Source organism: Pygocentrus nattereri, chromosome 21 (genome assembly GCF_015220715.1).
Source record: "Pygocentrus nattereri isolate fPygNat1 chromosome 21, fPygNat1.pri, whole genome shotgun sequence".
NCBI classification, from domain to species: Eukaryota; Metazoa; Chordata; class Actinopteri; order Characiformes; family Serrasalmidae; genus Pygocentrus; species Pygocentrus nattereri.
In genome coordinates, this window is record NC_051231.1 from 7,309,558 (window position 1) to 7,336,976 (window position 27,419).

A 27,419-nucleotide genomic window follows, 5' to 3' on the forward strand; every position below is an offset into this window, starting at 1 on the left:
ATCTCAACATTGACCAAAATAACCGTGATTACGATATATTTTTGCCATAATCGAGCAGCCCTGCTTTGTTTACATCTCACCGATTCTCTAGAATTTTTGACTAATCCTTTAAATAGGAGGAGATGTGATGTACGGCTGCAGCCACTGGGGGGCGCAGAGCCACAAGCTTCCTGACGTCACACCTCAGTGGCTCCATGGCGGCTGCGGGGTGAGAATGCGGGCAGTGTGTCTGTTCAGGCTGACGGTCGGTCACAGGGGAAGAGTTCACGGAGCGGTGAGGAAAAACACAGTCGGCTGATGTCCGAGGCGAACAAATAACCGAATTCCGAGATGGAGTGTCGTTTTGGCAAAATGGTGGACCGGCAGCAGCGGGCGCCAAACACGGCCGAGCTGCCCTCGAACCAAGATGGCGAACGGTCCGACGGGGAAGAAGAACTGGCGCCGGAGTGCGAGGCCGGTTCGGAGGCGCAGAGAAGCAGAGGGTCTGACGCGAAGCCCGGCGGCTCCTCCACGGTTTCCGCCAGACTAGCCGAGGAACCACCGCGGCTCAATTTTCATATTCCGAGGAGGAACAAAGAAAAGAGAGGTGCTTTCTCCGTTTGACAGCGTCTTGTTCGAGTTTTCCGTTCCACCTTAAATGGCGCTGCAGTTACACTGAATCGCCTCAGGCGCCGGAGCGCAGCAGCAGCGCTGTTTAAGGTGGAACGGAAACTCGCGTTAGCATTCGTGTTTCCATCCGCGGTGTTTTGAAACTGTGTGGGCGCGGTGTTTTTGTCTGTTAGCCGCCTTTTAAATGTCGCGTGTGCTTCATTTTCCTTCTGTCGTCTTTAATCCTCCGAAGGCTCCGGTCAGCAGTGGCATGGCAGGTTTACACGGAAAGGTAGCGCAGAAACGTTCCCGTCTCACGTGGACGGCGGGAATAAAAACAAAACAGTGGAGGAAAGTTTCTTTTAAACCGTTGAAGCTGGTCAGCCAGCTGGGCTACCCGGGCGAAAACGACGTTAATCCGCCCGCTCAGCGGATCCAGCCGGTCAGCAGTGGCATTAGTGTTTGTTTAATTTGTCCAGAGATTAGGCCAGGTGGTCGTCTTGCCACACCCATTTACACCTGGGGAGGTCCTCTTCACCTGATTCAGACCTCTTTGTCTCTATTGTTCTGCATGAGTCCTCTAATGTGGTTGATGCCTGACCCAGGCGGCTTCTACCTGTTGGGCCTTTGATGCAGTGTCCGTCCTCGCAGGATGCTTTTTACCTCTTTGTCATGGTTGTTGAAACTGTAGCAGTGAAAACTATTTGGAAAAATATAATAAAAATCACACAACTCTGAAAGGCGTTTTGATGTATGGTGCCTCTGATATTTATAAACGTGTATGTATTTTGCTACTACAGCACCAAATGTCCTAATAGAGGTTTTATTGGTATCACTGGCTGATTAACTCTGGTCACGGTTCAGAATCGGTATCCGAAGCAAAAAACAATAATGACTTTTTTTTTTTGATAAAATAACACCTCATGAACTTGTTCACTCACGTTTAGCAGGCTAGTGATTCTCCACAAGGGGGTGCTGTTAGCACTAAAGTGCCTTCATAAGAGTGGTGCCCCACATCCCTGGGCTTGTTCGACTTAACATGGCAGTGCGTGGCGTGACCGCTGCCATGCAGCAGATGTTGACGTGCACTGCAAAAGAACTCTTGGGGGCGAGGCAGCTGCAGTTTTCAGAGCTGGCTCACTAAGCTGAGAGGCACCTTGATGATGACGGAGCTTAATCCTCATTTGTTAGAAGCTCAGCAACGATGTAGAAACAAACTGCTGAGTACAGTTTGTAGCCTGTTGAAAGGTGTAGTGTTTGTGGCTATTTTCATGCCTGAAAATCAAATTCAATGAAATCTTAGGCCTGTAAATGGTTTGTGAAGGCTACGAGAGCTGCCAGCTCCACTGGGGTGCTGCTGGGAAAAAGCTGCCTGCCTTGTCGTTGCTTTTCTCGGTTCCTTCTTGAATTGTAGCGGCTGCTCTTGCCAACAGCCAATTATTTGAGGAGCAGTTTATCTCGCGGCCAAGTCCAATGACTTTTTCTCGAAAAAGCTGCCGCTCGTTGTGCCTTTTCTCACCCAGCCACTAATTTACAACTGGGTTCAGTAATGGTAACGTGGGCTGCTCTGGTTTTGAGTGGTGGTGTAATACTGTGATTTGTTCGAGGTTATCGTATCGATGCTGAAGTGCTGCTGATTGTATGAAGGGATGTTGCTTAGGTTTATACCTGATATGGGAATTCTGGGCCAGTGCCAATGTCCCATATTTTACATGTACATATCTTCACGTCTTGGGCTGTAAAGGCCACTGCATACCAGACATGTAGCATCGTGCACCATTTGTTGTTTTTAATGGTGGTTTGCACACTAGCGCAGTATGTCAGTTGCCTCATTTGCAGTATACAACAGAAGAAGGATGATCATCCAGAGTGATAAATTCCATCACGTGTGCTGTAGTAGTTGTAGCTTTTGGATCATTATTGGTCAGTTTTCTTTTTACCAGAAGGAGCTGATCAGCTGGCTGAGTAGCGGCGGGTTTTGCTTGTGGGAGATGTTTTAGCTGTGCTGCAGTAGCGCAGCCATCGTAACCTAAACGTTAACAGGGCTCTTCCAGCATACAATAGATGTCAAGTAATGGTTTACTAAGCATTGGCCCGATGCCAATCGTTTTTGAAAAAAGCATTAATGGGCCAACACTGGTATGATCCCAGTATCGTGCGTCCCTGGTTTCTACCTCTGGAATTCAGAATGGGTTGCGGTTGTATAGGTGAATAAATTTTAGAGGTTTTCAAATTTGAAGACCCTAGAAATAACTGATATTTTGGTAGCGTTAGAATGCATTAATACTTTTTATGATGATCTAACACTAGTTATGCAGTTTTTTGGCTTCATTATTTTTTTTTTTTTGCTGGTCTGCAGTTTTATACAGATCATCTTTTTTTGTGATGGGTCTGTTTGAGAGCAGTGCTGAAATTCTAACCTAGATGAACTAGGATTTTGCCACTTGTAGTTACATGAAAGATGCATTGTAATTAGTTTCATAATTTTTTTTTTCTGGTTGATTAATGACACGGATGTGTGAGTATGCCTTTGAGGCGTGACTAATTCTAGCTGAGCAGAATAGCTGTAAAAGCTCTCCAGTCCTCTTTCACGTTCGTTAGTTCATTCATGACTGACTTGTCCTTTTTGCCCTCAGTTCTGCTTTCTGGGGAAAAAAAATTACGAAATTGCCAGACAAAATAACCTGATAAAGGAAATAAAAGAAGGTAACTAAAATTTAACTGAAGCTTTAAATAAAACTAAAACAGAAGTCCACATTGAGCTGGGCGATATGGCCAAAATGTTATCGCGATAAACAAAATTCATATCGTTCGATATCGATACATATCGCGATAAATGTCAAATCATTGTTTCATTAAAGTGTGAAGGCTGATTTTTGCTCCTGGGTGGTTAAGCACTGTTAAACTATCCTTTATGGTCAGAACAGTGAAACTGCTATGGTCACCAAGCAGTGGAACATTTCACAAATCTGTCCTGGGACAGTGGGAGAGTCTGGTGAGCTGTTTTTATCAGCTGGAAAAGCACGGTCGCAGTTCTTGTAATAGTCGTAATTTAAGAAAGAAAACTGATTATTTTTAGCTGTCTGGTGACGAGCGCTCGGCTATCCCATTACAAATGTGAAACAACTGGCCAAAAACGCTGCTTAACTGTTTAGTTTCTCAACAATGTTGGCTTATGTGGACAAAACCAGTCCTGCGTGTTTGTTGATGCAAAAAATGAGATGAGTAGATCAGACTGAAGTGAAACGAACAAAGATTTATTACAGAAATCTGGAGAGGTTACAAACCGAGAACATCATCATGTTTCTCCCAAGTAAGCTCCGACCTCCCATACTGGCATCAGTCCTGCCACATCCGTGTCAGAGCATATCACAGTATTCAGACACGAGCTAGCAGACATCTGGATTTCTCTATAGTAGTTTGAGGCGAATGACACTGGCCGTAAAACCCTTCGCGAACGTTGTACGGACAAATACCGTGATGTAATGTTAGAATTAACAGCCACACAGCAAGTAATGTAACTAATGTTAGCTTGGTTGTGGGTTAGCAAACTGTCGCTGCAGTCGATGTTACAGAGCTGACCAGTTGCTTTTACAAACATTAAGAAACGGGACAAAACAATACTGACCTACTGGTTCTGTGATGCAGCAGAAATAAGTTAACGCTGCCCACTTTCAAGCAGAAACAGGGCAACCTCCTCATCCCTTTTCGTGGCTGTCATCACTCTTGGTGAAGCTGAAGGCAAATAAGAAACTGACAGCTTCTTGTTTCAAATTTTCAAGAACGAGTATTCAAGTACTCATTCTGAAAAACAAGTATTTGAAGCCTGTGAAATGCTGTTCAAGCCAGACCAAGAAGCCAAGCCAGTCAGCCAGTCATCCCGCATTCCACACTGGTGCAAACGGTGGGTGAACATTATTAAACGCTGCTGTAAACGCCTGTGGGAATTTCCTGTATTATAAGTGTTAGGGAATCAATCCTGCACTGAAATTCAGGCCATGGTATTAACTGAAAGCAAGTCATCAAAGTGGATCATAATGCAATACAAGCCCCTCAAGTGTGGTGGAGGAGCAGAGGGAGACTTGTGCTGTGTGCAGTGAGCACATACCATCAGAGCATGGCACCGCTTGGTGAAGCGTTTATTACATGGAGTGATTTGACTTTCCACACCACATTTGGTTGGTCATTGCCTCCCCCTCCTGCCTGACCTGTATCGACCCTACATCAGTACTACTGGGCAGGATTTTACTGGGAGTGGTTTGCCTTCCAATGCTCACCAGGTTTGGCGTGGGTATGGTGGCAGATCCCTTGGAGAGCTCCGAGTGGGGATAGCCGTTATAGATGGACATGGTCCGTCTCCAGACCCGCCCATGAGACCTCGCAGTAATGGTGTGAGCTTGGTCCCCAGCTCCGCCGGACAGCCTCACCATAATGGTGCAACCCCGACCCTTAGGCTGTGCCATGGTGCTTTGTTATCCAGGCGACGTACCATCTGGCATGGGAATCTCGTAGAAGATTATTCATATTCATACAATTTATTACTTGGCTAATTGGACAGTTTGGTCAGACCGCCACATAGGTTGCCACTCTTGGCTGCCCTGACTGCTAGAGCGTTTCCACAGGTACCATGAGGACGTATAGGCCAGTGATGCTATCCATGGCTAATTCAAGACTGGTTATCCACTTAGTCTCTTATGAAAGAGTTAGAGCGTCATTGAATTTCTTCATTTTGACATTCTGAGCGCTGGACAGAAACCACATCGTCATCACCCGTGAGGTGTTTTGTACTTTGTGCGGTGAACATGCAGTCAGAGCATTGAGGTGTGAGGGTGCAGCTTGATGAAGTGATGATTAAATTACGTTACGGTGGAGTGAATGACTTTCCACACCAAAGTGTGACAATCAGTACAAAGTAAGCAGATTTAACTAGCCAGCGTAAGAGTATGCAGAGTTGAAGGCTAATATTGGTTTTCAACTAATGTAATAGGACGGCACGGTGGCGTGGTGGGTAGCGCTGTCGTCTCACAGCGAGGAGGGCCTGGGTTCGATTCCCCAGCCGGGCGACCAGGGTCTTCTCTGTGTGGAGTTTGCATGTTCTCCCCGTGTCTGCGTGGGTTTCCTCCGGGTTCTCCGGTTTCCTCCCAAAGGCCAAAGACATGCAGTCAGGCCAATTAGACATGCTAAATTGCCCTTTGGTGTGAGTGACTGTCTGTGTCTGTCTGTTTGCCCTGCGATGGACTGGCGACCTGTCCAGGGTGTATCCTGCCTTCCGCCCGAAGACTGCTGGGATAGGCTCCAGCACCCCCCGCGACCCTGATGGAGAAGCGGCTTAGAAAATGGATGGATGGAACTAATGTAATAATCCACTGACTGTTCTTATTGGTCAGAATGTGGATTTCAGCTTGTAGCTTGTTTTCAGTTCAGATGGTCTCAGGCTCACGCGCTCCATGGAGCATCTGATACCTGTTGCATGCTACGCTGGCCACAGTTAGATTTTGTCAGTTCCATTGAATAGCTTGTTGGCTTCTTTCACGTCTTGTGTGTGCACTTCCTTGCACCAGGGTTTATCAGTCTGGGAAACACTTCTGCAAGCTGTTGCCTGCTCTATCTTTTGCGAAGTTAGCCTTTCAGAGAGGAGTAGGTATACAGTTGGGATATTCTTATAATAATTATGATAAGTCACATTGCCCAGCCATAATATGCCACTATATGCTTTAATTAGTATATTTTGGAGACTGGCCAGTAGTTCTAGATCACTGAAAAACCACTTGTTTTGTTGCAGAACGAGTGTAATTGGTCCTGTTTAATTGGATTTAGTGCTACACATAATGCGAAGCATTCCATGTACATTGTACTCATGGTTTTTAGGTGTTTTTCAGCAGTGACTTTTTTTTTTTTTTTTCATTTATTTATGTTAATGTATTATTTGTAATCATTTTCAATGCATCAGATGTCAGTAAAAATATTGTGCCATATTGTGAGTATATTTTTGCCAAATTGCCAGATTGTCATTTTGAAGTCCATGGCACATTTTACTACCCAAGACTTTTCTTTAAAGCATTTAGAAACTAATGAATGACGCATCCTCATGTGCGCGCCAATGTGCACACCAGTCTATTTCCCATGGAGGTCGTTCTGTAGCTCTGTTTTGAAAGTTGCGTGCCCCGTACATCACAAAAACAAGTCTGTGGTTATTTTGCACGTCAGTGAAACTTTATTTTTTTCTGTCAGGATTGTTTTGGTGTCACGGTTTCGTGGTTAGTCGCGGATGGGTACCCCAACGATAGCTTTTGAAATTACAGATTAAAGCTCATTTCCATTCATTCCTTCCTTTCGTAAGCCCTGAAATTCACTCACTCTGCAGCTTTATCCATAATGAGGGTAATGGCGCAGCAGTCCACATTTGTTGTTAACACACGTAGCGTTACCAGTTAGTAACGTCCCACACAGCAGCAAAAATAAACCACAATGCTTTTTCAAACATCCTCTTCCTCAATGAAGTCATTTTGAAGAACAATATAAATATACATTAGCAAAGGTATCTGTTTGGCTCTGAGTTGCAGTTCATTTCAAAAGCCGTGCACAAGTTCCCAAAGTTAACCCCATGAAATCCATCACCTTAAACAACATGGGACGTGGGGGCAGCAGAGGGGGAAAACAATGTCCTGCAGTCTCAGCACGTTTTCAAAGTGCTTTAGAGAAATTGGCCACAAATATTCACCGAAATCTCACAGCTCTAACGGAACAGCCTCACAACAGATGTTTGCAGCCCTTTTTCTCCAGTAACCTGTTTCAGTGTGGCAGGCAGTGTAGTAACACCACAGAGAAGCCTGCGTAAACAAGAGTAAATAAAGATGCTTTTTTTCTGGTCAAAAACGTTTAGCTTTGTTTTTGGTGTAGGTTGGTAGTTGCTTCTTTCCCACCGATAGCAGTAATTGGACAAGGTGTTTGTTTAAGGAAGGCCACACTGCAAACTAACAATGTTTGCGCTAATAAGATGACATAACCTTTTATGCTTGTGGGTATATTTTGTTTTTTCCATCTGAGTTTACATGCCCAAGTCATAAGGCAAATTATTCAGTAACAGTGTGAACAGTGTATTTTTGCAAAAGCTCCCCTTAAGTGAACAGAAAATGTTTTATGATCAAACATATTGCTGTATGCTTACAATTTACTGCTGAAAGCCAAAAATCTTAAACGCTCTTTATTATTTTATAAAAATAATTTTTACAGAGATTTTCACAGAGAGAGTCTGTTTATAGGGTTTAAAATGACATCACCCATCTATTTGACGGGAATGAAGACAGTGACGCCCGCCTTTTGAATGTAGCTTATAAAATAGGAGTTATGAAGAACATGACGCATTAAGGAACCACTGGTGGTCTCAAGGAGTTGAAGAGGTTACATGTGTTTTTTTTTGTTTTTGTTTTTTTGTGTGTCTTTTGTCCTTTTAAATTAGCAAAGCAAAGGTAATAATGGGGTGTTGAGCGATTGTGAGCGTACACCCCAGATAGATTTATGAGAGTTGAGTCATGATTGGGTTTGGGTCCTGTTTGAATTTAGCTGGTTTTGATTAGAAAGTTGATTCAGTTCCAACTATTCTGTGTTTGTGCTCTTTTACATTCAGGCTATGCTGAGTGTTAGATGAAGGGATTGAAATGTAGAATCTAATCACTTCCTCTGAAATTCTTAAGTGAATTGATGATGGTCTAATCGACTTCTTTGACTGGTCTGAAAAGGTTCTGACAGTTTTTGGTTTAAAGCTTCAGTGCATCTTTGTAATTACGTGCGTGTGCAGAAAACCGTCTCTGCAGTTTCAACCACGCCTGACCACCTGCAGTCAGGCTCCTCAGTCACTCAAGCGGAGTCATCACCTGTCATTCAGCCGTGTCATGTGTGTGTGTGGGGTAAATATTCATGATGTGATCTTATGATTGCTGATTTCACTATGCTATGAAATCAGTGATAAGCCCGCACATGGAGCACAAACCAGGGAAGGTCTTTTACGTTGAGGGGCTGAATTAAGCAGCATATCTGATGTCATGCAAAATAATTTTCCTTTTTGTCATTTGCATTTTTTTTGACAACTTCTGTCAGACTGAATGTGCCATAACATGCTGTAATGTGGCGAGGGACAACGACGACGATGTACACCTAAAACTGGCGCATGCCGATTCGCGTCTTTAATCTGCCCTCTATCGTTGTGGATGAAGTATATGCAAATGAGCTGAGCAGTGAACTATCATATTACTGATATGTGGCATGGTAACCAGTTGTGCCATGCCCTACAGCGCACGCCAAGCAGGAGATATAACAGTTGATAAATTAATGTAATGCCTGGGAGGTTATTACATACATTTTAAAAACAAGATTGGGCTGCTGTGGGGCTCGGAAACGACCTACAGCTTTGCACACACTTTCCCTCTGTGCAACTCAGCCATGCATTCAGGTTAGTTTGGAGTTCTTTTATTTATTTATTTATTATTTCTTTAAGCAGCTGCAGTTAAACAGTCCTGAAATCACTTTCTGCATCCCTGCAGGAAACAGCCACCAGTACATATCGAACATGAGCTGAGCAGCTTAAATAATTTCTAAAAACGCAACAAAACAACATTTTAACTCCGATATAATAACTTCGTCACTGAGTGCTGCCTGCAGTCCCTTTGTGCTGGCTGTATGTGGCAAGTAGCGAGACAGTGCAGGATTGGGTGATATGACGGCCCATTGATGCAGCCTATAGAAATAACCTCAGGTTGTCCCAGTTTGAGATGTTGATGAGCATTTTGTGTCATATGAAGGCACCTGAAGAAGCATTCATTGGTATTCTATGTGGCCGTCACTCTTGTAACTATGTAACTTGCATTAGTTTAATATTAATTACTGAATAACAAGCCTAAGTATAAGGCAGGAATATGAAAGCCTGACGTTTGAGTTTCTGAAAGCTGTGATCTTTGCATTTTGGGTTAAAAAGCAATGACAAAAACACCTTTTGTAGGCCTCAATTCAGCCATGTTTAACACAAAAAAGCTTGTTTAAAAATATTACACCAATTACAACCCTGCTGTGACTTTTGTTTCCACATCTCAGTAACTGTTTAGGCCACCTAAGTTTAAATGGGTGCTTTCGCATATATTGGTGAGCTTTAGAAATGCTGTATTTTGTTTTGGCCAGTTCATAAAGTGCTTAAACAGCTTCTGCGTGCTACTAATGGCCTGCAAATATTACAACAAGCCACTTGGTTTACAATTATTAATCCTGCTGCTGGACTTTCAGCTGCATCGTTTGTAGCAGAGATGCAAAGGTTACATGTATAAAAGTTATTCATTTTGAAGTTGGAGCTGTGTTTTGCTTGTGTGGAATAGTAACTGGATGTTCCTCTCCTTCTCTCTTTAGCTCTGATCCAGAATTTGTCCTCAGACTCCAGAGAGTTTGGTGAAATTCTGAAAATAATCACGTCTAGCTACAAGGATCCTTCCTCAGTAGGAAACTTTGTGTACTCCAAACCTCGCCTTGTACATAACGATCTTCTGGAAAAAGAAGTGAGTGTGAAGTGTTTAGTTGTAATTTTAATATTTAAATCTGTGGAGAGGAGAATTTGGTTTGTTTTTAATGGAACATTCAGTAATTCAGTGGTTTCTGTGCTGCAGTAATTAGTGGTCTGTTGTATGTGTTGAACATTTTGTGCCATAAATTAACTTTTTTTTTTTTGCTATTTTAATGTACAGTTCATCGAGAAGAGAAAAGAACTGAAGCAGGATGGACGCACAGACAAAGAGCTTGCAGAATCTTTTTGCTTCTTGCTTTGTGATGCCCACAAGGTAAGTGGGTTTACTTCAGGGTGTTCAGCTCCAGACCTGGAGGTTTGGTGTCCAGTACAGTTTGATTTACCTGCTCAAATACAACTGGTTTAATTTCTCTGTTAATTGCCATAGGAAGTAGGTGGTTTTGAGCAGGTATGTCACTAAATTGTGCTGGACTCTGGCCCTCCAGTTACAAACCCTGCTCTACTTCATAGTCAAGTGATGTGAATTTTTAAATGTCATGTACCGTCCAGTTTAGTTAGGCTGTATATTTTGTCTACATGTTTTGTTTGTAACTTGTATCTACATGCATACACATTTCCTTACCTACATCACTGCTTGTGTTCTGACCTCCTTTTCACTTAATAAATGAATAAAAACAGTACTCAAATTTTCCTGGTAATTAACAACCAAAAATTTGCATATTAATGTAAATCACAAATGTGTTCATCATTATAAGGACAAAAATAAAACTAATAAAGAACCATGATGAGAACAAGAATGTGGTGCTTATCTCCAGCATTGCAGAAGCATAAAGAAAATTTCAATAATGTAAATTCTAGTAATTAATGAAAAAGGAGCAAATAAAAATCTATCAGTATTTGTATCCTACTTTGGTGTCTAGGATTAAATTAGGAGAAATTAGTGAGATATTTAGAGTAACTGACCCCGATCTTTACCAGATTATAGCATGTTTTGCCCCCTCTCCAGCGACACGTTGCTTTTAATTGTATTCTTTGGAAAAAAACAGAGAACAACGTTCAATATCTGATCTTTGAAGTGCTGTAAATCAGTGAAATAATCTTAGAATAAAGCCCATCTCTGTCAGTAGAGCGTAATGTGCCCTTTCCTGCTGAATCACATAACTAGCCTTCAGGAAACTGGAGATATGGACCCCCAAATCAGCAGGCTCCTCACATGTTATTTATTCTGAGGTGTTGTTGTCAATGTCATAAACGCCTCATCAGCGATTAGTCGACATCACGCACAAAGCGTCACGTCAGTGCGACCGCTACTAAGCACAATGCAGGAGTCTCTCTAAGTCAGGCCCAAAGTCTGAAATTGTTTTGTATGGTCTCAACTGGCATCTCAGAAATGCCAATGGAAGGGTGGGCCAGCTATGAACCAGCTCTTATCCATGTCACAGTAACTTCTAGGCACTCTATTGCCGGGGAAATTCCACCTTCGCATTTAACCCATCCATGAAGTGAAACATCACATATACACAAGTGAACACACACTAGGGGGCAGTTGGCACACTTGCCCAGAGCGGTGGGCAGCCCTCTCCACGGCGCCCGGGGAGCAATCGGGGGTTAGATGTCTTACTCAAGGACCCCTCAGTCATGGACTGAGGAACAAGGAACGGGTAGAATATGTGTCAAATTCTTAAAGCCAAAGAAATATATTTTTAAGTCTGGAATAAAGGAGTCAGATTTACAACACTTTTTTTATACAAGGGTTGACCTGACTGAAATCCATTTATTTACGGTTTTTCTGAGTATATTAGATGAGATAAAATGATAACTCGGTAGTTTTAGAGAACTTTTATTGTGTCTTTTTCAGATACCTTTGATATGTGAAAAGGGTTTGTCAGTTGGCAGCGGCTGGATGACCATTTTGGGAAATGCCTCTAAAGGTAAAACTGCAAATTGAGCGTGGTCAATATGATCGTTTATTCTAATGTATTTCTGTTAACACATTTTCTATAATGTCTAGAAATAATACTAACATAAACATCTTTTCACAATATAGGTATTTACCTGTGTCAGTTCTCTGATTTACTTCAAGTCAGTCCCCAAGAGCCTGGATCCACTGGAGAGATAATCGTTTTTAAAGTAATGAAGGTAGTTGTTCTAAATTTTATTGTGCTGATTGATTCCAGGGCAATAGTATGAAAATACATACTGTACACGTTACATTTACCATCATATACCCAACACCTCATACACAAATAAAATACTTAATATCAGTTTTACGTGTTTGATTCTCTGCTTTTAGGGTAAAGTGAAGAGCATACATGACAACATGGCAAGAACTTTGGATCCTACTCCCAAATTTGATAGCCATTTCTCCAAGAACGCTAACCGGGTGACCTCCCTGCAGTCTTATAGAGCGTTTGAGTACACTCAGGTAGTGTAATGGTTTGGTGACTTGGCTTTTGTTTGTCTTTTTACTGGAGCTTAATTTTTTTGAATTTGTATATGTACTAAGCCGTTGATGTAAAGCCTAGTACGTTCTAGGCCAAAGTGCTGTGGAGATTATAGTTTACCCTCATCCAACACTGAATTCAGTTCATGAAGGCCTTGCTGATGAGCTGAATTAGGTGTGTTTATTGTGACCATGTGCTGAAGTCTGTGTTTTGGCCTGCGAGGACTAGAGCCTGACATGTGTGCTACGTACAGTATCCAATGTATTCGTCTTGTTTCCACAGCAATATTTCTATGAGTATGTGGACTTTGAGCTTGCATCCAGGCCAAGACATGTGTGCCCGTATGCTGTAATCTCCTTTCAGTTCAAAGGCAAAGAGACAACAACAGTGGGCCCTAAGCTCATGCCTATGCAAAGGTATTCTGCATATATGATTGTGTGTCAGTTAATTAACTATTGCTTGTTAAGCTGCAGGTTATTTAATTTTTTTTTCCAATACATAGGTCAAACAGTCTGACATCAGGAATAAGTAAAGGTCTGTTTAATATTTTAAGAAGTTTTTGTTCTGCCTAGAATGCTTGAAAGCAATTTTATGGTAATATCAAATTAAATCTGTCCTTCTGTTTTTCATTGTTTTAGATAACTCTGGTTATATTGTCTGGAGGGGGCAATTTGTAAATAGGGGCAAAGAAGTATACCATTCAAGCCTTCGGTCCCTCTCTCAACCCTTTCTGCCTTTCAAACTGTAAGTTTATCCTGTCAGGATCACCTTTTTGTGCATTTTGTGTTGATGGACATAATGCAGATTATTGGATTATGATGGTCATGCATTTTTGTCTACATGGATATTTACAGCAGATTATTTGTTGTTGCAGCCCAGATAGGGTGGAGATCGGTAAAGTCATGAAACTGGACCAAGTAAAACTGAGCATTTCATGTTCCCTTTTCTCCTGGGACCTTTACTCGGGCAGCCATGAAGGTAAGACTAAATAAGTTGTTGGTTTCTTCTAAGTAGGTGTAACACAAGCTACTCTCTCTGATATGACCATGGCTAACGGGTCAGGAGCTCCACAATAAAGACCAGTTTTACTGAAGTGCGGCACATTGCTAAAAGATCTATGTAACAGAACATTGAGTACTTTTTGAAATAGGTGTCGGTAGTAGGTCCCACACCTATGATTATTCTTAACCTGTTATATGAAGATGGTACATATTTCTTTTTTGCTGAAATTCCACGTTAAAATATTTGTTTTTCAGTGTTTAAGAAAGGACTGCACTGCAGTCTGTTTGAAGTGGTGGTAGAGAAAAACAAATCCATGGAAAACTTGACTCAACTGTTTCAGAAGCTTGAAGAAGAGGGATTGGTAAGTTCAGGGGCTAAATTGTGCACGGCGTAGAGGGGGTTATTGTTACTTTAAAGGAGATATGGAGCTTTTGCTTTTAGATATTGATGGGGTGTTTTAAAAAGATAAAAAGGAAACTTGCATCTTTTGTCATTAAAAATATGTCTGTGGTGTAGAGCTTTAGCACCACCTGGCTCGACCTGCCAAGCTGATCATTTACCCACAATGTGCAGGTGTTGGTGAATTTAGTGAATGACAACGGTTTCTTCTTCCTGCTGTCCTCAAATCAAATGTCCAACTCAAATGGTAAATTAGCTTTTTACACTATTTGTTGTAGCTTACATAATTTTAAAAGGTTTTATTTGATGACCAAAATTGTAAAACATTTGTTTTTACGTTTAAAGAGCGCCGAACTCCTTGGAAAAAATCCTGTGGACAAGCTCTTTTTATCTACCGTCATGCACGGGATGTGTCAAAGTTCTGTGAGTATTTAACCAAGTACAAAGCAAAAATTACATTTAGCCTACATTAACCCCCCCCCCCTCCTCCTCCTTTCCATAGTTCTAATCTATGCTAAATGCATATGAAACTTGACAAAACATTTTGGTGACACTTTATTTTGGGTGGACCTTTTTACATGGAAACACTCAACAGACTCTCAGTAATATGTCACACATTTGAAGGTTATGGTTAGGATTAGGTTTGGAGTTGAGGTTAAGGTTAGGTTTAGGATTAGGGCCAGATAACATTAACAATACATCTGCTTAATGTAAATAATGTGTCAAGAGAACATTTACAAGATATTTACTTCATTGTATTCAGATGCTTCTACTGCTACTGATGTGCTAAGAGTTTAATCATCTACTAAAGATCACTCCAAATACAGTGTTCCTGACATTTTTGGCTTGACGTTTTTTCCTTTGAAGTTCCCAGCAAATGACACACTACATGTCCAAACGTTTGTAGGCATTTGCCCATCTAACTCAAAGGATGTTTGCTCTTCCCCACCTTGTACCAGTAACAGCCTTTTTCTTCTCTGGGAAGGCTTTACACTAGATGTTGGAACATTGCTCTGATAATTTGATTGGCCTCTGCCACAAGCGCATTAGTAAGGTCAGATAGAGGTGTTGTATGATTAGTTCTGGATCACAAATGCTGCTCAAACTCCTCCAAAAGGTATTGGATGCAGCTCCATCAGCCCATAGAATGCTGTTCCAGTGCTCCTCTGGCTAAAGCTTGTCACTTGGCATGGTGACCGTAGACTCGTGCTGCTGCTCCACAGCATCCCATTCTATTGGTCAGTTTTCTGTGGAGTGTGCACAGCTGAACACCCATGTCAGCAATGGGTGCAATTTAAAATAGCTGAATTCACTAATTAGAAGTGGTGTCTGGATATTTTCAGACATTTAATGTATGTTTTAGTGAAAATCTGATGAACAAATGATGGTTTAACAATTGTACTCAAAAGCCTAATTTATGCTTCAGGTGAAAAGAGCTGATTGACACACACACCAATGTTGATTAGCTGGCTGCTGTATTGAAGACACTGTTGGATAATTGCTTCTGGATCACATATGCCACTCACACTCATCCCATAGACAGCAGATGGAGCTTCTTAATTCTTATTTTGCTTCAGAAAACATTTGTTGACTCTCAGGACAAATACTTGGGTCTGCATGTGGGTCATTGCATTAAAAAGTTTAGAAACCTCTGCTCTAGCTGACGCCTGGCGTGTGATCTTCATGTTAAGCTGCTACAAAATGTCCTATTCTATTGGCAGTGCTTTTCTATGGAGATTATGCAAACTCTGTGTGCAGTTGAATGCTTGTGCACCCTAAAGTAGCTGAATGCAGAAATTAGGAAAGAGTGTCTGGTAGGGGTGCGGGAAAAACTTGGATTCATCGCAATGCGGACGTGAGCGATTCTGAATCAACTCATAAATGTCAAAAATCGATTTTCTAAATATTTAATTTATAATGTAATGTTGATGGAATGTAAAAGGCAGAACTTGGAAGTGTGAAAGTGCAGCGCCCGGACAGTCTGTTGCGGCACAAAACAAAAACACACATGGATGAGCGAGAAATCTGACCGGCTCTCTCTGAATTAAAAGCTAGTTTAGGTCAGGAACCACAACCCAAATATTTAGAAGAGACATTTTGCCCTTTCAACAAAGTCAAACCACCTTGGGAGACATTTAATGTCCAGTATGTCTCAGTGTGTGCTAATGTCTTAGTATAGGCTAAAAAATACAAACGACGGTGCAGATTTACTTTCCTCTGCTTGAAGCTTTAACTCAGCTAATTATAGCCGCTTTCCTCCCGTCTGCGCCAGAAAACTTTTAAAACTAGAACAGTTTCTTGTAAAATGTCTCTCAACGTTCGGCTGGTTTACGAGGCTGAAGTCGCTTCTTATTCTCCAACTTCTCGTTCGAATATTCTCGTTCCACCTTAAATTCTGACTGAGGTGCCGAGAGTAACTGCTGCACCATTTAAGGTGGAACGGGAAAATTCGAAAGAGAAACGACTTCATCTTCGCAACTTTTTAGATAGATACCATCTCTCGTTGCAGATTTAATGTACCACAAAACCAACTGCGCTGCTTATAAATGCAAGTAAGTCCATGTAACCAGTGCTTTTGAGCCATGTTGCACACTTTAGAGCAGAGATTCAGCGTCCAGTTTCAAATATTTTACTGACATGGTGATCCCTTCGTTGTGGATAATTACGAATACTTTTATTTAATACCACCAAGTCCTTACACAGCACGAAAATAGAAATCCTATATAGAAAAAAAGATGCATCGATAATTGTTTTATAATTGCATCGCAGCCCTCTGAATCATAATCGAATCGTGAGGTGCTTAGATTCCCACCCCTAGTATCTGGACACCCTTGGACATATAGTGTGTGCTACACTTAGCTATGTTTATATTTCAGTACTGTTTTTGTTTGACACCAGCACTGGTATACCAGTGTAGGTGATAAATTGCATGGAAAGTAGTTTTTAGAATTAATCCTTGTTCTTCTACATCTAGCGTCTAAACCCCTTGCTGCCAGCACCCCTTTGTTGCCTGTGCCCCAGGACCCTATAATGCCGCATCTGGATAGCTTCATCCCGGCATTCCACTATGCGCTTGGCAAGGTGCGCTGCAACCCTCCAGCTAACCTTGGTGCTGGGGTGGAACAGCAGGTCCATGACTACCTCAGCAGCATCCGCGAGGGCAAACTCATACAGCGAGTCAGGCTCGACTATGATCACAAACTGGATGAGAGGGAGAAGCTCTTCCCTGCTCCGAGGCAGAAATACAACTGGGAAAACTATGTGCGCTCTTACTTCTATAACCCCCATCTGTTCACAATGCCTGTTGAGAATGCTAAGAAAATGGTGGAGGAGCTCAGGTGTGTTCCAGAGTCTAGTACAGACTCTGAGACGGCAGACGGTATCGAGGTTCATAGTGACCCAGAGAGACTGAAGGAACTCTTAAAACTCATTCAGATTAAAAAAAACCTGGCAGCCAAGCAGAAAGGGAATGAATCAGATGAAGGTGCCTCCGATACTCATGGTCTAAAGAGAAAGTCAGAAGATGAAGCTAATGAGACGAGTCCAAAGTGTATGAAGATGGCCCCAGTCAACAATCGACAACCTGGAGAAGGTGCAGGTATGCAGTATAGGCTGGAAAAATTCTGCTATACTAAAATAAGGTTTAATGTTAATTTAAATTAATGTTTTTAAAGAATGTATAGATTAAATTTCATTAAATGTTAGTGTTTAATAGAATAGTTTCCTACACTGACAGTTGATGGTCGGATGCGTTAAATTTTATGCACTGTGCAAAAAGCATTTAAAATTCCTGTTTAAAATTCACATTTGTACTTCACACTTTTTCGTAATGCTCTAAGATTGTAGTTCGTCCTATTTAGCACAGTTGAACGTGTGTATCATTGAACATTTATTCTCTCAATAACACAAAAAAATGTTGTTCAGGACTGTTGAAATTGTATTGGTCGTATCAAATCGCCCAAGGACGATTGTGTATTGATTGTGTAGCATAATGATGGTATTTAGATGAACTATAGTCACTACATAATGGTTTATTTTGTCTTATTTTAAGCTGAGGAGCTCCAGTCCAGTCCATCTCTGACTGATGTGTTGAGTAGCATCGGCCTTCATGACACGGACCTGAGAAAGGACAAGACTAAAGGGGTATTGAAGGTGGTCAAGTTAATAGACAAGCTCAGCCAAAACACTCATGACACAGATTTGAGGAAAGACAATGGTAGTGCATTAGTTATGAAGATGCTGGGGAACCTGAGTAAAATTGTAGCAGGCTCATGTTTGGCTAAGACTGATCAAGCAGAAACGGTGGACAGTACCAAGGACACAGAAGCAACTCTGTATGACAGCATAAAGAAGCTTGGTCTCCCCACCAACTGTGACATTGACCTTAGGAAGCAAATGGCAGATGATGATCAAGAAGCACAAGGGAAAACTGATCTTGAGGTAAGATTTTATTCTAAATTAGCAGTTGATCAGTTGGTACTTATGCATGTGTTTGAAACTAGATCCCTTTGTTTGGTTTGGTCAGTGTTTTGTATTTGTGTGTGTCTCTCACAGTTCAGGCTGTAAGAAAGGAGCCACTTTTGAACCAGAAAAGAGAATGAAAAAAGTTCCAATAATAATTTAAAGGAATTGTAAACATCAAGTAGAACAAGACATCAAAAAGTATAAATGGAAACGCATCAAAGGATGGAGTTTTTACAGCAAATATAGAAATTATTAGCAGAAAAAAAAAAGATTTAAACGTAATGTGAAATAAATTTGACCCTCACTTGGTTTTTAGGTTTGCATTTTGTCAAGTAGCTGTTAGAATAACTTGATGTCCAGCTATCTGTCGTAATTGCAGTGCATTAGGCCTTACAGACTAGACTCTTCACAAGTTCTTTTGTTTCTTCACACATCTTTAGGACCACATGTGTACTGAAATGTGTTGAGTTTGGATTTTCACACTGGCTTAAGTGTATTTACCAGTGATTAGAATCCTTCATTCTATTCAGTTTGAAATGGGGGTTTATCTAATTCAGCGAGTCAACCAATTGTCTTTGTTAGCACTTGAGCACAGTTAGAGGTCGGGGAGAGTTTAACAAGTTGTGAAAAAGTGCCAGCTGTGCCTTTTGGGGTCAGACACCAGTTGAAACTAGGTTTTAGAAAGAAGCAATCAGGCATTTAAAAGAATCTGCTTGCTTTGTTCTGTTACATGTTTTGTTTGTTTTTTGTGCATGCAAAGAAAAACTGTCCAATATTAATAATTTTAATATTGACCACAGTAAAATTGCGACTGGCACTAAAGAACTTTTATTTTTAGTATTTGTAAGCTTTTGGGACGTGGTTTCCTTCTATGTTTCCATATTTTGGAATTTGTTGCACTTTTGCGCTTATCTTGCTTGGTGTAGCCAATATTATGCTTTAATTCAGTTTGCTTTGTCACGCACATGTGGGTTTGCTAAATCGGGTTTGCTGCTCATGGTCCTTGAACTACTGTAATCCTCGATCCCCTTACAAGACAACACTAGCTCAGATTGCAGCTGGTGGAAAAGACGCCACACCCAACAGAGTTTCAGTGTTAGAGCATGCTTCCTCTTTCTCCTGTGAGCTCTGAACTGTCTGTGTAATCTGGCTGTTTGAACGTTTGCGTCTTGAAAGGTACTCCTGTTTCTTGCAGTGCAAGCTTCTGATTATAATGCCAGACAAGCTATAAAGTTATAGTATTTAAAAAAAAATTTAAAAATCAAACAACACGTTCGATATTGAATGTTTTTGACCAAGCATCAGTGACCTGATTGCTTAAATTCAAATTTAAGCAAATTCAAACTCCTTAAATTCACCTTGTTTAATTTCAAGTTTAGTTTGTTTTTATTTCTTTGAGTTGCAGTACAAATAGATGTTATGGTATTGTTGGGATACAGTAATACATTAAAAACAAGAATATATTGGCTTTTTTAATAGTGACATGAAAGAAAGTGGGCTTCTATCCTCACCAAACGTCTGACAAATCTAATCTATATCTATTTTTTTGGTGCATTTTAGCCGCTGCACTGTGAACCCAACCAAGCAAAGTGAAAATGACCGAGTGCTCCAAAAACTTTGGTGTGTACTTTAGCAAACAAACTAGGTGTGAAAGCAGCCTTAGATCAATGGACATGGGTAATGTAGTTTCTCACATTTGCAGGACTTGAGAGATTTTTTTTTTTTTCTAATTTGGAGTCAGGTTTTAAGATAAGGAGCTTAAAGCTGTGCATAGACCAACTGAGAGCTTATTGTGCAGATATGAGGGATTTTTTTTTGGTCCTCTACATTTTCACATGCAGAGGAAAGAGGTTAGAGCAGGTCATGATGTGGGGAGGAACCTTGACAATCCAGGGGCTAGAAGAAGGAAGATGTCTGGAAAGGTACTGTGTCAGTGGAACATTTAAAGAACTTGTAGCCTATGTATATGTTCCACAAAAAGTGTCTCTTTTTTCTGTACATCAGTGTCCTGCACTATATGAAGTGTAACAGAGGCAGCTGCACAGTCTAGAAATTTTAGAAACGCCATTAGCACAGTGTTTAATTTTTGCAGAAGACGCCTGGAAGAGTCCGGGCAAAGAGAGCGCAGGTGCAGACTGAAGAGGTGGGTTTTTAATCTGTAGTCGAGTGAGGAGAGTTGTCTGTTGGTGGAGGGAACTAACATTAGATTAACGAAAGATGTGAAACAGCATGGTCTTTTAACTTTAACAGAAAACCAGGTGTTAGACTGATGCTTTTTCACTTTTAAAGATAAGACAAGTTTAAGAGCAGCAGAATGCTATGCTGTTTCACTCTTTGTTGCACTTATTATTCTAGACAATGTTTTTATTCTTTGTCTGTGAAAGCCATTGAAGTGGGAGTATAAAGAGGCACAAAAATTGAGCTTCATGTTTATTGGGGATGCACGGTTTTGGCAGACAGTTGCTTAAAAAGAAATGTAGCAGTGTCCAAAATGTTTAGATTTTACCAGTATTTCAAACCGGTATTTGAAGACTTAATGTCTACATTTTGTTGATTTTGCTGCATTTGAAGTCTTATGGAAATTAATGTTATCGTTTTCTGTAATGCTAATCCAGGCTAATCTTATGCCAGAATCTATTTTATAAATGTTTCTATTAAAATTTGTATCCGCATCAGCTGATGCTTAAAAAAAAAAAATAATAATAATATTCAGGTATTGGCATTGGCTTATAGTTCCTCTTTTGGTGCATCCCTTCTTTAACTTTCATTTTGTAAAGTTTGTTTTATAACAACTGCACAATATTCATCATAGATAACCATTGTGGTTTCTCCATTTGTTCTCTGTTTGAAACACTAAATTACTAAAATTTAACAAAATAATTTGATAAACTTCTACTGTCTTCATTTTACTAATCCTGAACAGAAATAAGATGATGACTAGTTTTTCAGGTTTACTGTTAACTGACAAGTTTCTGATTACAGGAAGAAACTGCTGGCAGCCTAAGTAGCCTGGAAGCATTCAGTCCCTGCTCAGATACTAACGGACAGCAACGTGGGGTGAACTTACTTGGAGAAAAGTCAATCCCATGGGTTTTAATTCCCATAACAGGTATAGTCAAGAGGCTGTTTATACAGTTGTATGTTTTGAAATTGCTAGACCTTTACAACTTTTTCAGTGAATATTTTAAAACTTAAAAAAAAAGTTTCAAGAACCTCTGCGTAGCATAAATGTTCCATACCAATGCAAGTTTTTTATAGTAACACTGTCTAATCCAGGAATCATTAGCTGACTGAGGCTAAGTTGACCAAGACTTCTGCAATTGGTAGTTTGCCTTAGAGGATGTACATTAGTTTAATTACAGTGCCCCCCCCCCCTCCCATGCACAGGTCTAAAGACTGAGAGATATTCCCATAGAAGAGATGAAAATGTTGATGACCCCCGTTACCTGCAAAGCCCTACAGTTTTGACCCACGCCAGTCCGGAGAAAAAGGATCTTTCCCGACCAGATCAGCCTGACAGCAGTAATGTGGTGACTGAACCAGAGCTCGAGGCTGTGGAAGATGAAAACACCAATCTCACTGACGAACTGAAAGTTTCCCACAGTCAAGAGCAGAGAGGGACTCCACTAAGTGGTGTTGACTGCATTGTGGATGAGCAAATCTCCGGCTTCTCCACTGAGGTGGAAGACCTTTTGCGAGAGGAATGTGTGTATTACATTCCCTATTCTAGCTCTCAAGCCCATAGAAACCCACCACAGACTCCTATGGCACCATTCTCTGAGTATGTCTCGCACTTCAACACACCTTTGCCTGTTCACAGTTACATTAAATCATTCAGAGATAGCATTAGCGCTTTCATAGACTCCCAGCAGAATACATGGGATGACACAACACATGTGGTTTCAGTTTTCCCCTCTTCTGTTTCTTACTCTGCCCCAGAAGTTCAACCTTCTGACCTTCCTATTTCTTCTTCTCTGCACATTCATACACCTCTTCAATCTCCCAGCACTGTCGCTACTGTGAAACCTGCTTTAGCTTCTAATCTGACCTCCAGCTCTTCTTCTAGTACTCACCCCCTAATTCCTTCTTCTAGTCCAACTCAGAGTAAGCAAGAGCAGGCAAGGCTACCTCATCTGGACATCTGTAAAGAGGTCCACCAGCCACCTTTGCAGAATATGCAAAGGACAAATGGACAAAGGCAGGCAGAACAGAGCTCAGTGAGACTTGAAAGGCAGGAAGGTAGGACTCTTTATGAATCTGAAGGTGAGGTTTCAGACGGGTCAGTCGGCAGTCTCACTGTGGAAGCCCAATCTCGGTTGGTTCTGGGTGCAGGAGAAAGCATGGCTAACTCCAGACTGGCAAATGAGAGTGTGGCTGTGGAACCGGCTCCAGCTGCCATCAGCAGTCTCATTAGTCAGCTGCAGCCTGAGGTGATCAGCAACCTGGTGAAGATCATCCAAGGTGTACAGAAGAACACTGTCCACTTCTACATTCATTCTGCTGATGAGGAGAGTGATGTTTGCTGGGAAATAAAGGTAGAGCTCGCTTTGTCGTAAGGCCTGAGGTCATGGACCCAACATTCTCCTGGCAACAGCAAACCTGAACGAATCATGTCTCTCCCATTTCTCTCCCTGCTCTAAAATATTTTCCCCATTTCACAGCATTTATAGAAGGTTCTTCTCAATTCACCCTGGTAGAAAGGTCCTTCTTTTACTCAGGCTCACTCTTGTCATTTCTTATTCTGGAACAGTATATAACCACATGCCAAGATATTTAGTGTTTGTCGGGTAATGTTGGGTCCATGTCCCACGGCCTTTAGACTCTTTTCACTTAACACTGAAATCAGACAAACTGAACTGCTAGTTTGAACTGGGAGGCCAAGTGGTAGAAACTAAAACTTTCAGTGTTTGTCTTGTGGAACCATTACAGGAATACCTCAAGAGGCTTGGAAATTCAGAGTGTGATCCTCAGACATTTCTCGAAAAAAAAGACAGTCAAGACAAACTTCTTATAATCATCCAAAATATAGACATTGCTACCCATGTTCATAAGGTATGGCAAAACACAATATTATCTTGCTATGGGTAAAACATGAATAACCATGGAAAATGAGCTTTTAAATAACATATGGAGTATAAACAAGAAAACAAATGTCTTTTTTTCACAGATACCTGCATTAGTCTCTCTGAAGAAGCTGCCATCAGTAAGCTTTGCTGGAGTGGACAGTCTAGATGACATCAAGAATCACACCTACAATGAGTTGTTTGTTTCTGGGGGCTTTATTGTCTCTGATGAATTTGTCCTTAATCCTGACTTCATCAAACAGGGTGAGTTATTCTTTGGAAACTCCATTGTTCCTCTCTGCTGATCCTGCATGGAGTAGTATTTGGTTAAAGTTAACTGTCCTTGCCAGGACATGACAAATAGCTGGAAATGGTTCTCAAGAAGAAGCGAAAAGGAACGACTCTGTTCTTTGCCATGTCAAAACACATTGTGATCCTGACTATTTTGCATCAAACTAAAGTTGGATAGAATTCTGTGATTTAATAACATTTTTGGAAGGTATTGGGTTTTTTTTTTAATTCCTGTTTTCTGTAAATTCTTTTTTTTTTTTTTTTTTAATCTGTTGTAGAGAGACTTGAAACTCTTCTCCAGTATCTTGAGGAGCTTAACACACCAGAGAGTCCATGGAGGTGGCGGGTACATTGTAAAACTCACAAAAAGGTCAAAGAGCAAAGCAGGTACGTTTATCAAAGCAATTGCTAGACTACAGTCCAACAAGTGAATGAAAATATTGTGATCTCTGAGTGATGCTTCATACTTTTTTATTTCCACCTTAATTACGCAATGGTGTTTATGCAGTTTTAACAAGATAATAGGAAGGAAACTTTTGAGAACTATTTGCTAGTTAACTAGTATATATATTTTTTTTTAATATTTCCAGGTGTAACAGTGAAGCCTTGAATATACTGAACCTGCTCACAATGTACCACAAGAAACAAATAGTTGAGTTCTTGTCTTATCATGAGTGTGATGGTCAGTCACGACAAGCTCCTGACCTCAACTGTCTGGTAAAGCTTCAAGCTCAGAACATCGGACAGCGCCATGTAATATTTCTCACAGGTACTCTTCTGCTTGCATGACCTTCTCGGTGCTGTGGTCATCCTTGTTGTGCTTTTGGGTATTATGGTCATTATTTCAAAGATGAAACTTCCAGATTAGTTCATATTATTGCAACCATTAAGGCTTACCCCTACTAATACATATAGTAATACTGCATTAATAAAGATATGTGCTCATTTTCATAACAGGTGGGAGAAATTAGCATGTAGAATACTTCAACAGTCGCTTGCAGAGTAATGAAAGAAGTGACATTGCTCTTTTATTTTAAATTAATCACGTTCATATATCCTGTTCCACAGAGCGCCGATTTGAGATGTTTCCACATTACTCCAGCAGTGGCATAGTCATTGCAAACATTGATGACATTCTGTATAATATGGCCAGCCTGATTGGTGAAGCCTGTGACAAACTACCATCTTCGAATCTGCATTCCTGTCCTACATCACCAATATGTAAGTCAGCAGTTTATTTACCCAGCATTTGTTTTTGTGTACATTGATGTCTAAACAAACTGTTTTATATTTTAGCTTTTATATACATTGCCATCTACATGAAATGTGTTCTTAGAGTAGTGACTTTGCCAAAAATCATATGTAAACTTCAAGCTTAACCTAAATGTAGTCGGCCTAGACAGGATGGTTTTCAAAGTTTGCACTTGAGCTAGAATGATTAGTTCCTTAGTACAGCATAGTGGCTGTTTATAGCTACTCTTATTGTTTTAAAGGCGAGTCCTGGTCTGTTCATGTACGGTCATTTTTGTATAATAGAATATTTTTGATGTGTCTGTCTAATTGAATTCTATTCTATTCTATTCTATTCTAATGATGGTTGCTGTGCCAATCAGAAGAATGGTGAATTTATCATAGCTTCCTCTTCCCTCTTCGTGCATTTACAGTGTAACCATATCAGACTTGGTGGGAAGATTCCACTATGCTAAAACATTATACTTGGATTGAATAGACTTTCACTCAGCCATGTTTTCTTTGCCTGTAGTGAGGGAAGAGGAAATGAACCTGGGTTCTGAAATGGACGCCTCAACCCGAAGAGCGTTGAACCTCATGGGCAGTGCATCTTTTGCTCCAGGCCAAGAATCTGGTCTTACAGCTGATCCATACGCATGTGTATTAGTTGGAGACAAAGGAAGTGAGGTTTCTTTGACCTCTCCTGCTAGTGGGGCATCAAAGGGATTAGATTTTGAGGCTTTGAAAGCGGCGATATCTCAAATCAGGGTGGCCAGAATGCATGCAGGTTCTTCACAAGGCCATTTATCACAAGATTCCTTCAATGTTAATCCTCATGAGAGCTTTCTCGGTCAGGGGGCCATGCCCTCAGAGTGTAGCCTTCTTTTGGACAAATCTACAGCTGAAGTCCTGTCGCATGAATCTGCATCTGGTCATTCAGAAACATCATCTACTTTAGAACATGCCACTCTGTCCCAGGATGGTGCTAAAGATGAAGCTTGCCCAGGAACAGGTAGCACCCTGCGAGTGGCGGCTGTATGTGGCCTGAACGAGCTGCCTGCACCTGCCCCAGTAGTTTCCCCTGGAACAAACTTTGTAGTCACTGAGACCACCAGCAACATTTCTACTGACATGCAACCTACCTGGAATCAAACAACTGACAAAGACACTGCTACCCAAATAAGTCCAAAGATCAGTGGGGCTGAGAGTGATTGTGGTCAGGAAAAGAACGCATCAGAAGCGGCTACCTCAGAGAACCTGATGCTGTCCGCTGATTCCTCTAGCACTCAGTCCAAGGACAATGCTGTAACTGTGATGGTTGGCAATGGGAAGCATGGCAGCAACGCCGGCCTACTTCCGGTGCCTGGAACTGTGGCTTATGGTGTGAACAATACCTTAGTTAGTGTGGACAGGATGTTGCTGCAGAGCAGCACTTTGTGGCCTCAAGGATCTGTGGGTCTAAACAGCCAAGGACATCCCTCTCAAAATGGTGCTATTGGACTGACATCAATGGCCAATAGCCTAGGTATGGTCACACATTCAGGCCTAAGAGGGTTCCTGCCAAACAACAACATGCAGATGGCCTTCAACAGCTTGGCACAAGGGGCAGCTTCAAACGTCTGGGGTGTTCAGCAAGGTGTGGGCTTAGGACCGGTTCACCGGGCCCAGTTTATCCAGAACTACACCTGGCACAGCAATCCCTCTTTCCAAGGAAATGGATATCCTCCTCGTAGAGGAGGCTTTGGTGGCTGGTGAGCCAGCACTGTGTGTAAATAGTTTAATCTTGTAAAATTTTTCTTTTTTTTTTTTTTATTATTTTCTCTTTGAAAGAAAAAAAGTGAAACATTGTCCAGTCCAAAAAAGATGTGTAAAACCCTGTATCGTTTCACATTTTGTACATATTTGTATTCGCAAATTTTGTTAAGATAATTGTCTGGTTTACTGGTTTCTTTTTGGAAAACACTACAGGCAAAGGGGTGTATGTGACCCTGGTTTTAATGTTAACATTATTTTTTTAAAATAAGACTAAAACAAGGACATTGAAACAATTGTAGCAGCTGTTTTGTTAATTGTCTCTGAACAGGGAGTAATTTCTTCACTTATCCATATATAAAACATTGAATTTCAAGATGTGGTTTGACTCTTTGTTATTACTCTGCTTGTTGCTCATTTTCTAAAACAGCTGCACGTAGCAGGAATGTTTTTAGTGTCTGTCAATTACATGGTGTAATCTGCTAATGTATGGCCTATTTCTGTGTTCATGATGGTTGGGAAGCATACTGTAGGCAAAAAAAAAAAAATTCAACCATGTGTTTTCTGCCATAAATGCAATATGTTTTCTGTGTGCACTCATAACTGTTGTGCTGTCAGTCCAGGTAAGTTCAGTTTTATCTTAGTCTTTTTTAGATTGTTAAACTGAAGTGTTGCCATACT

General features: G+C 41.0%; 1 protein-coding gene across 2 annotated transcripts; it reads left to right on the forward strand.

Moving 5' to 3' along the window:
• Window positions 1–181: 181 nt before the first annotated feature.
• On the forward strand, window positions 182–27,360 carry tasora (transcription activation suppressor a). 2 transcript variants are annotated; one of them, XM_017704862.2, is made up of 24 exons: window positions 182–586; window positions 9,982–10,127; window positions 10,314–10,406; window positions 11,952–12,024; window positions 12,141–12,232; window positions 12,387–12,518; window positions 12,820–12,953; window positions 13,040–13,071; window positions 13,176–13,281; window positions 13,412–13,515; window positions 13,794–13,900; window positions 14,113–14,185; window positions 14,284–14,361; window positions 16,913–17,536; window positions 17,990–18,378; window positions 20,495–20,545; window positions 21,385–21,511; window positions 21,790–22,937; window positions 23,332–23,454; window positions 23,570–23,729; window positions 24,035–24,143; window positions 24,347–24,525; window positions 24,825–24,977; window positions 25,519–27,360. In XM_017704862.2, exons 1-24 carry the CDS (start codon window positions 331–333, stop codon window positions 26,739–26,741), a joined length of 5,712 nt encoding a protein of 1,903 aa, XP_017560351.1. In that variant the 5' UTR covers window positions 182–330; the 3' UTR covers window positions 26,742–27,360. The 2 variants fall into 2 exon arrangements, with proteins under 2 accessions (XP_017560351.1, XP_017560352.1); XM_017704863.2 differs by lacking the exon at window positions 20,495–20,545.
• The last annotated feature ends 59 nt before the right edge of the window (window positions 27,361–27,419 follow it).

Bases quoted from the DNA above. Each gene is read 5' to 3' on its own strand.
- tasora (XM_017704862.2), top strand. From the start codon at position 331: ATGGAGTGTCGTTTTGGCAAAATGGTGGACCGGCAGCAGCGGGCGCCA. The intron at 12,233-12,386 runs GTAGTTGTTCTA...CTCTGCTTTTAG, and splicing joins TCGTTTTTAAAGTAATGAAG to GGTAAAGTGAAGAGCATACA. The intron at 13,282-13,411 runs GTAAGTTTATCC...TTGTTGTTGCAG, and splicing joins CCCTTTCTGCCTTTCAAACT to CCCAGATAGGGTGGAGATCG.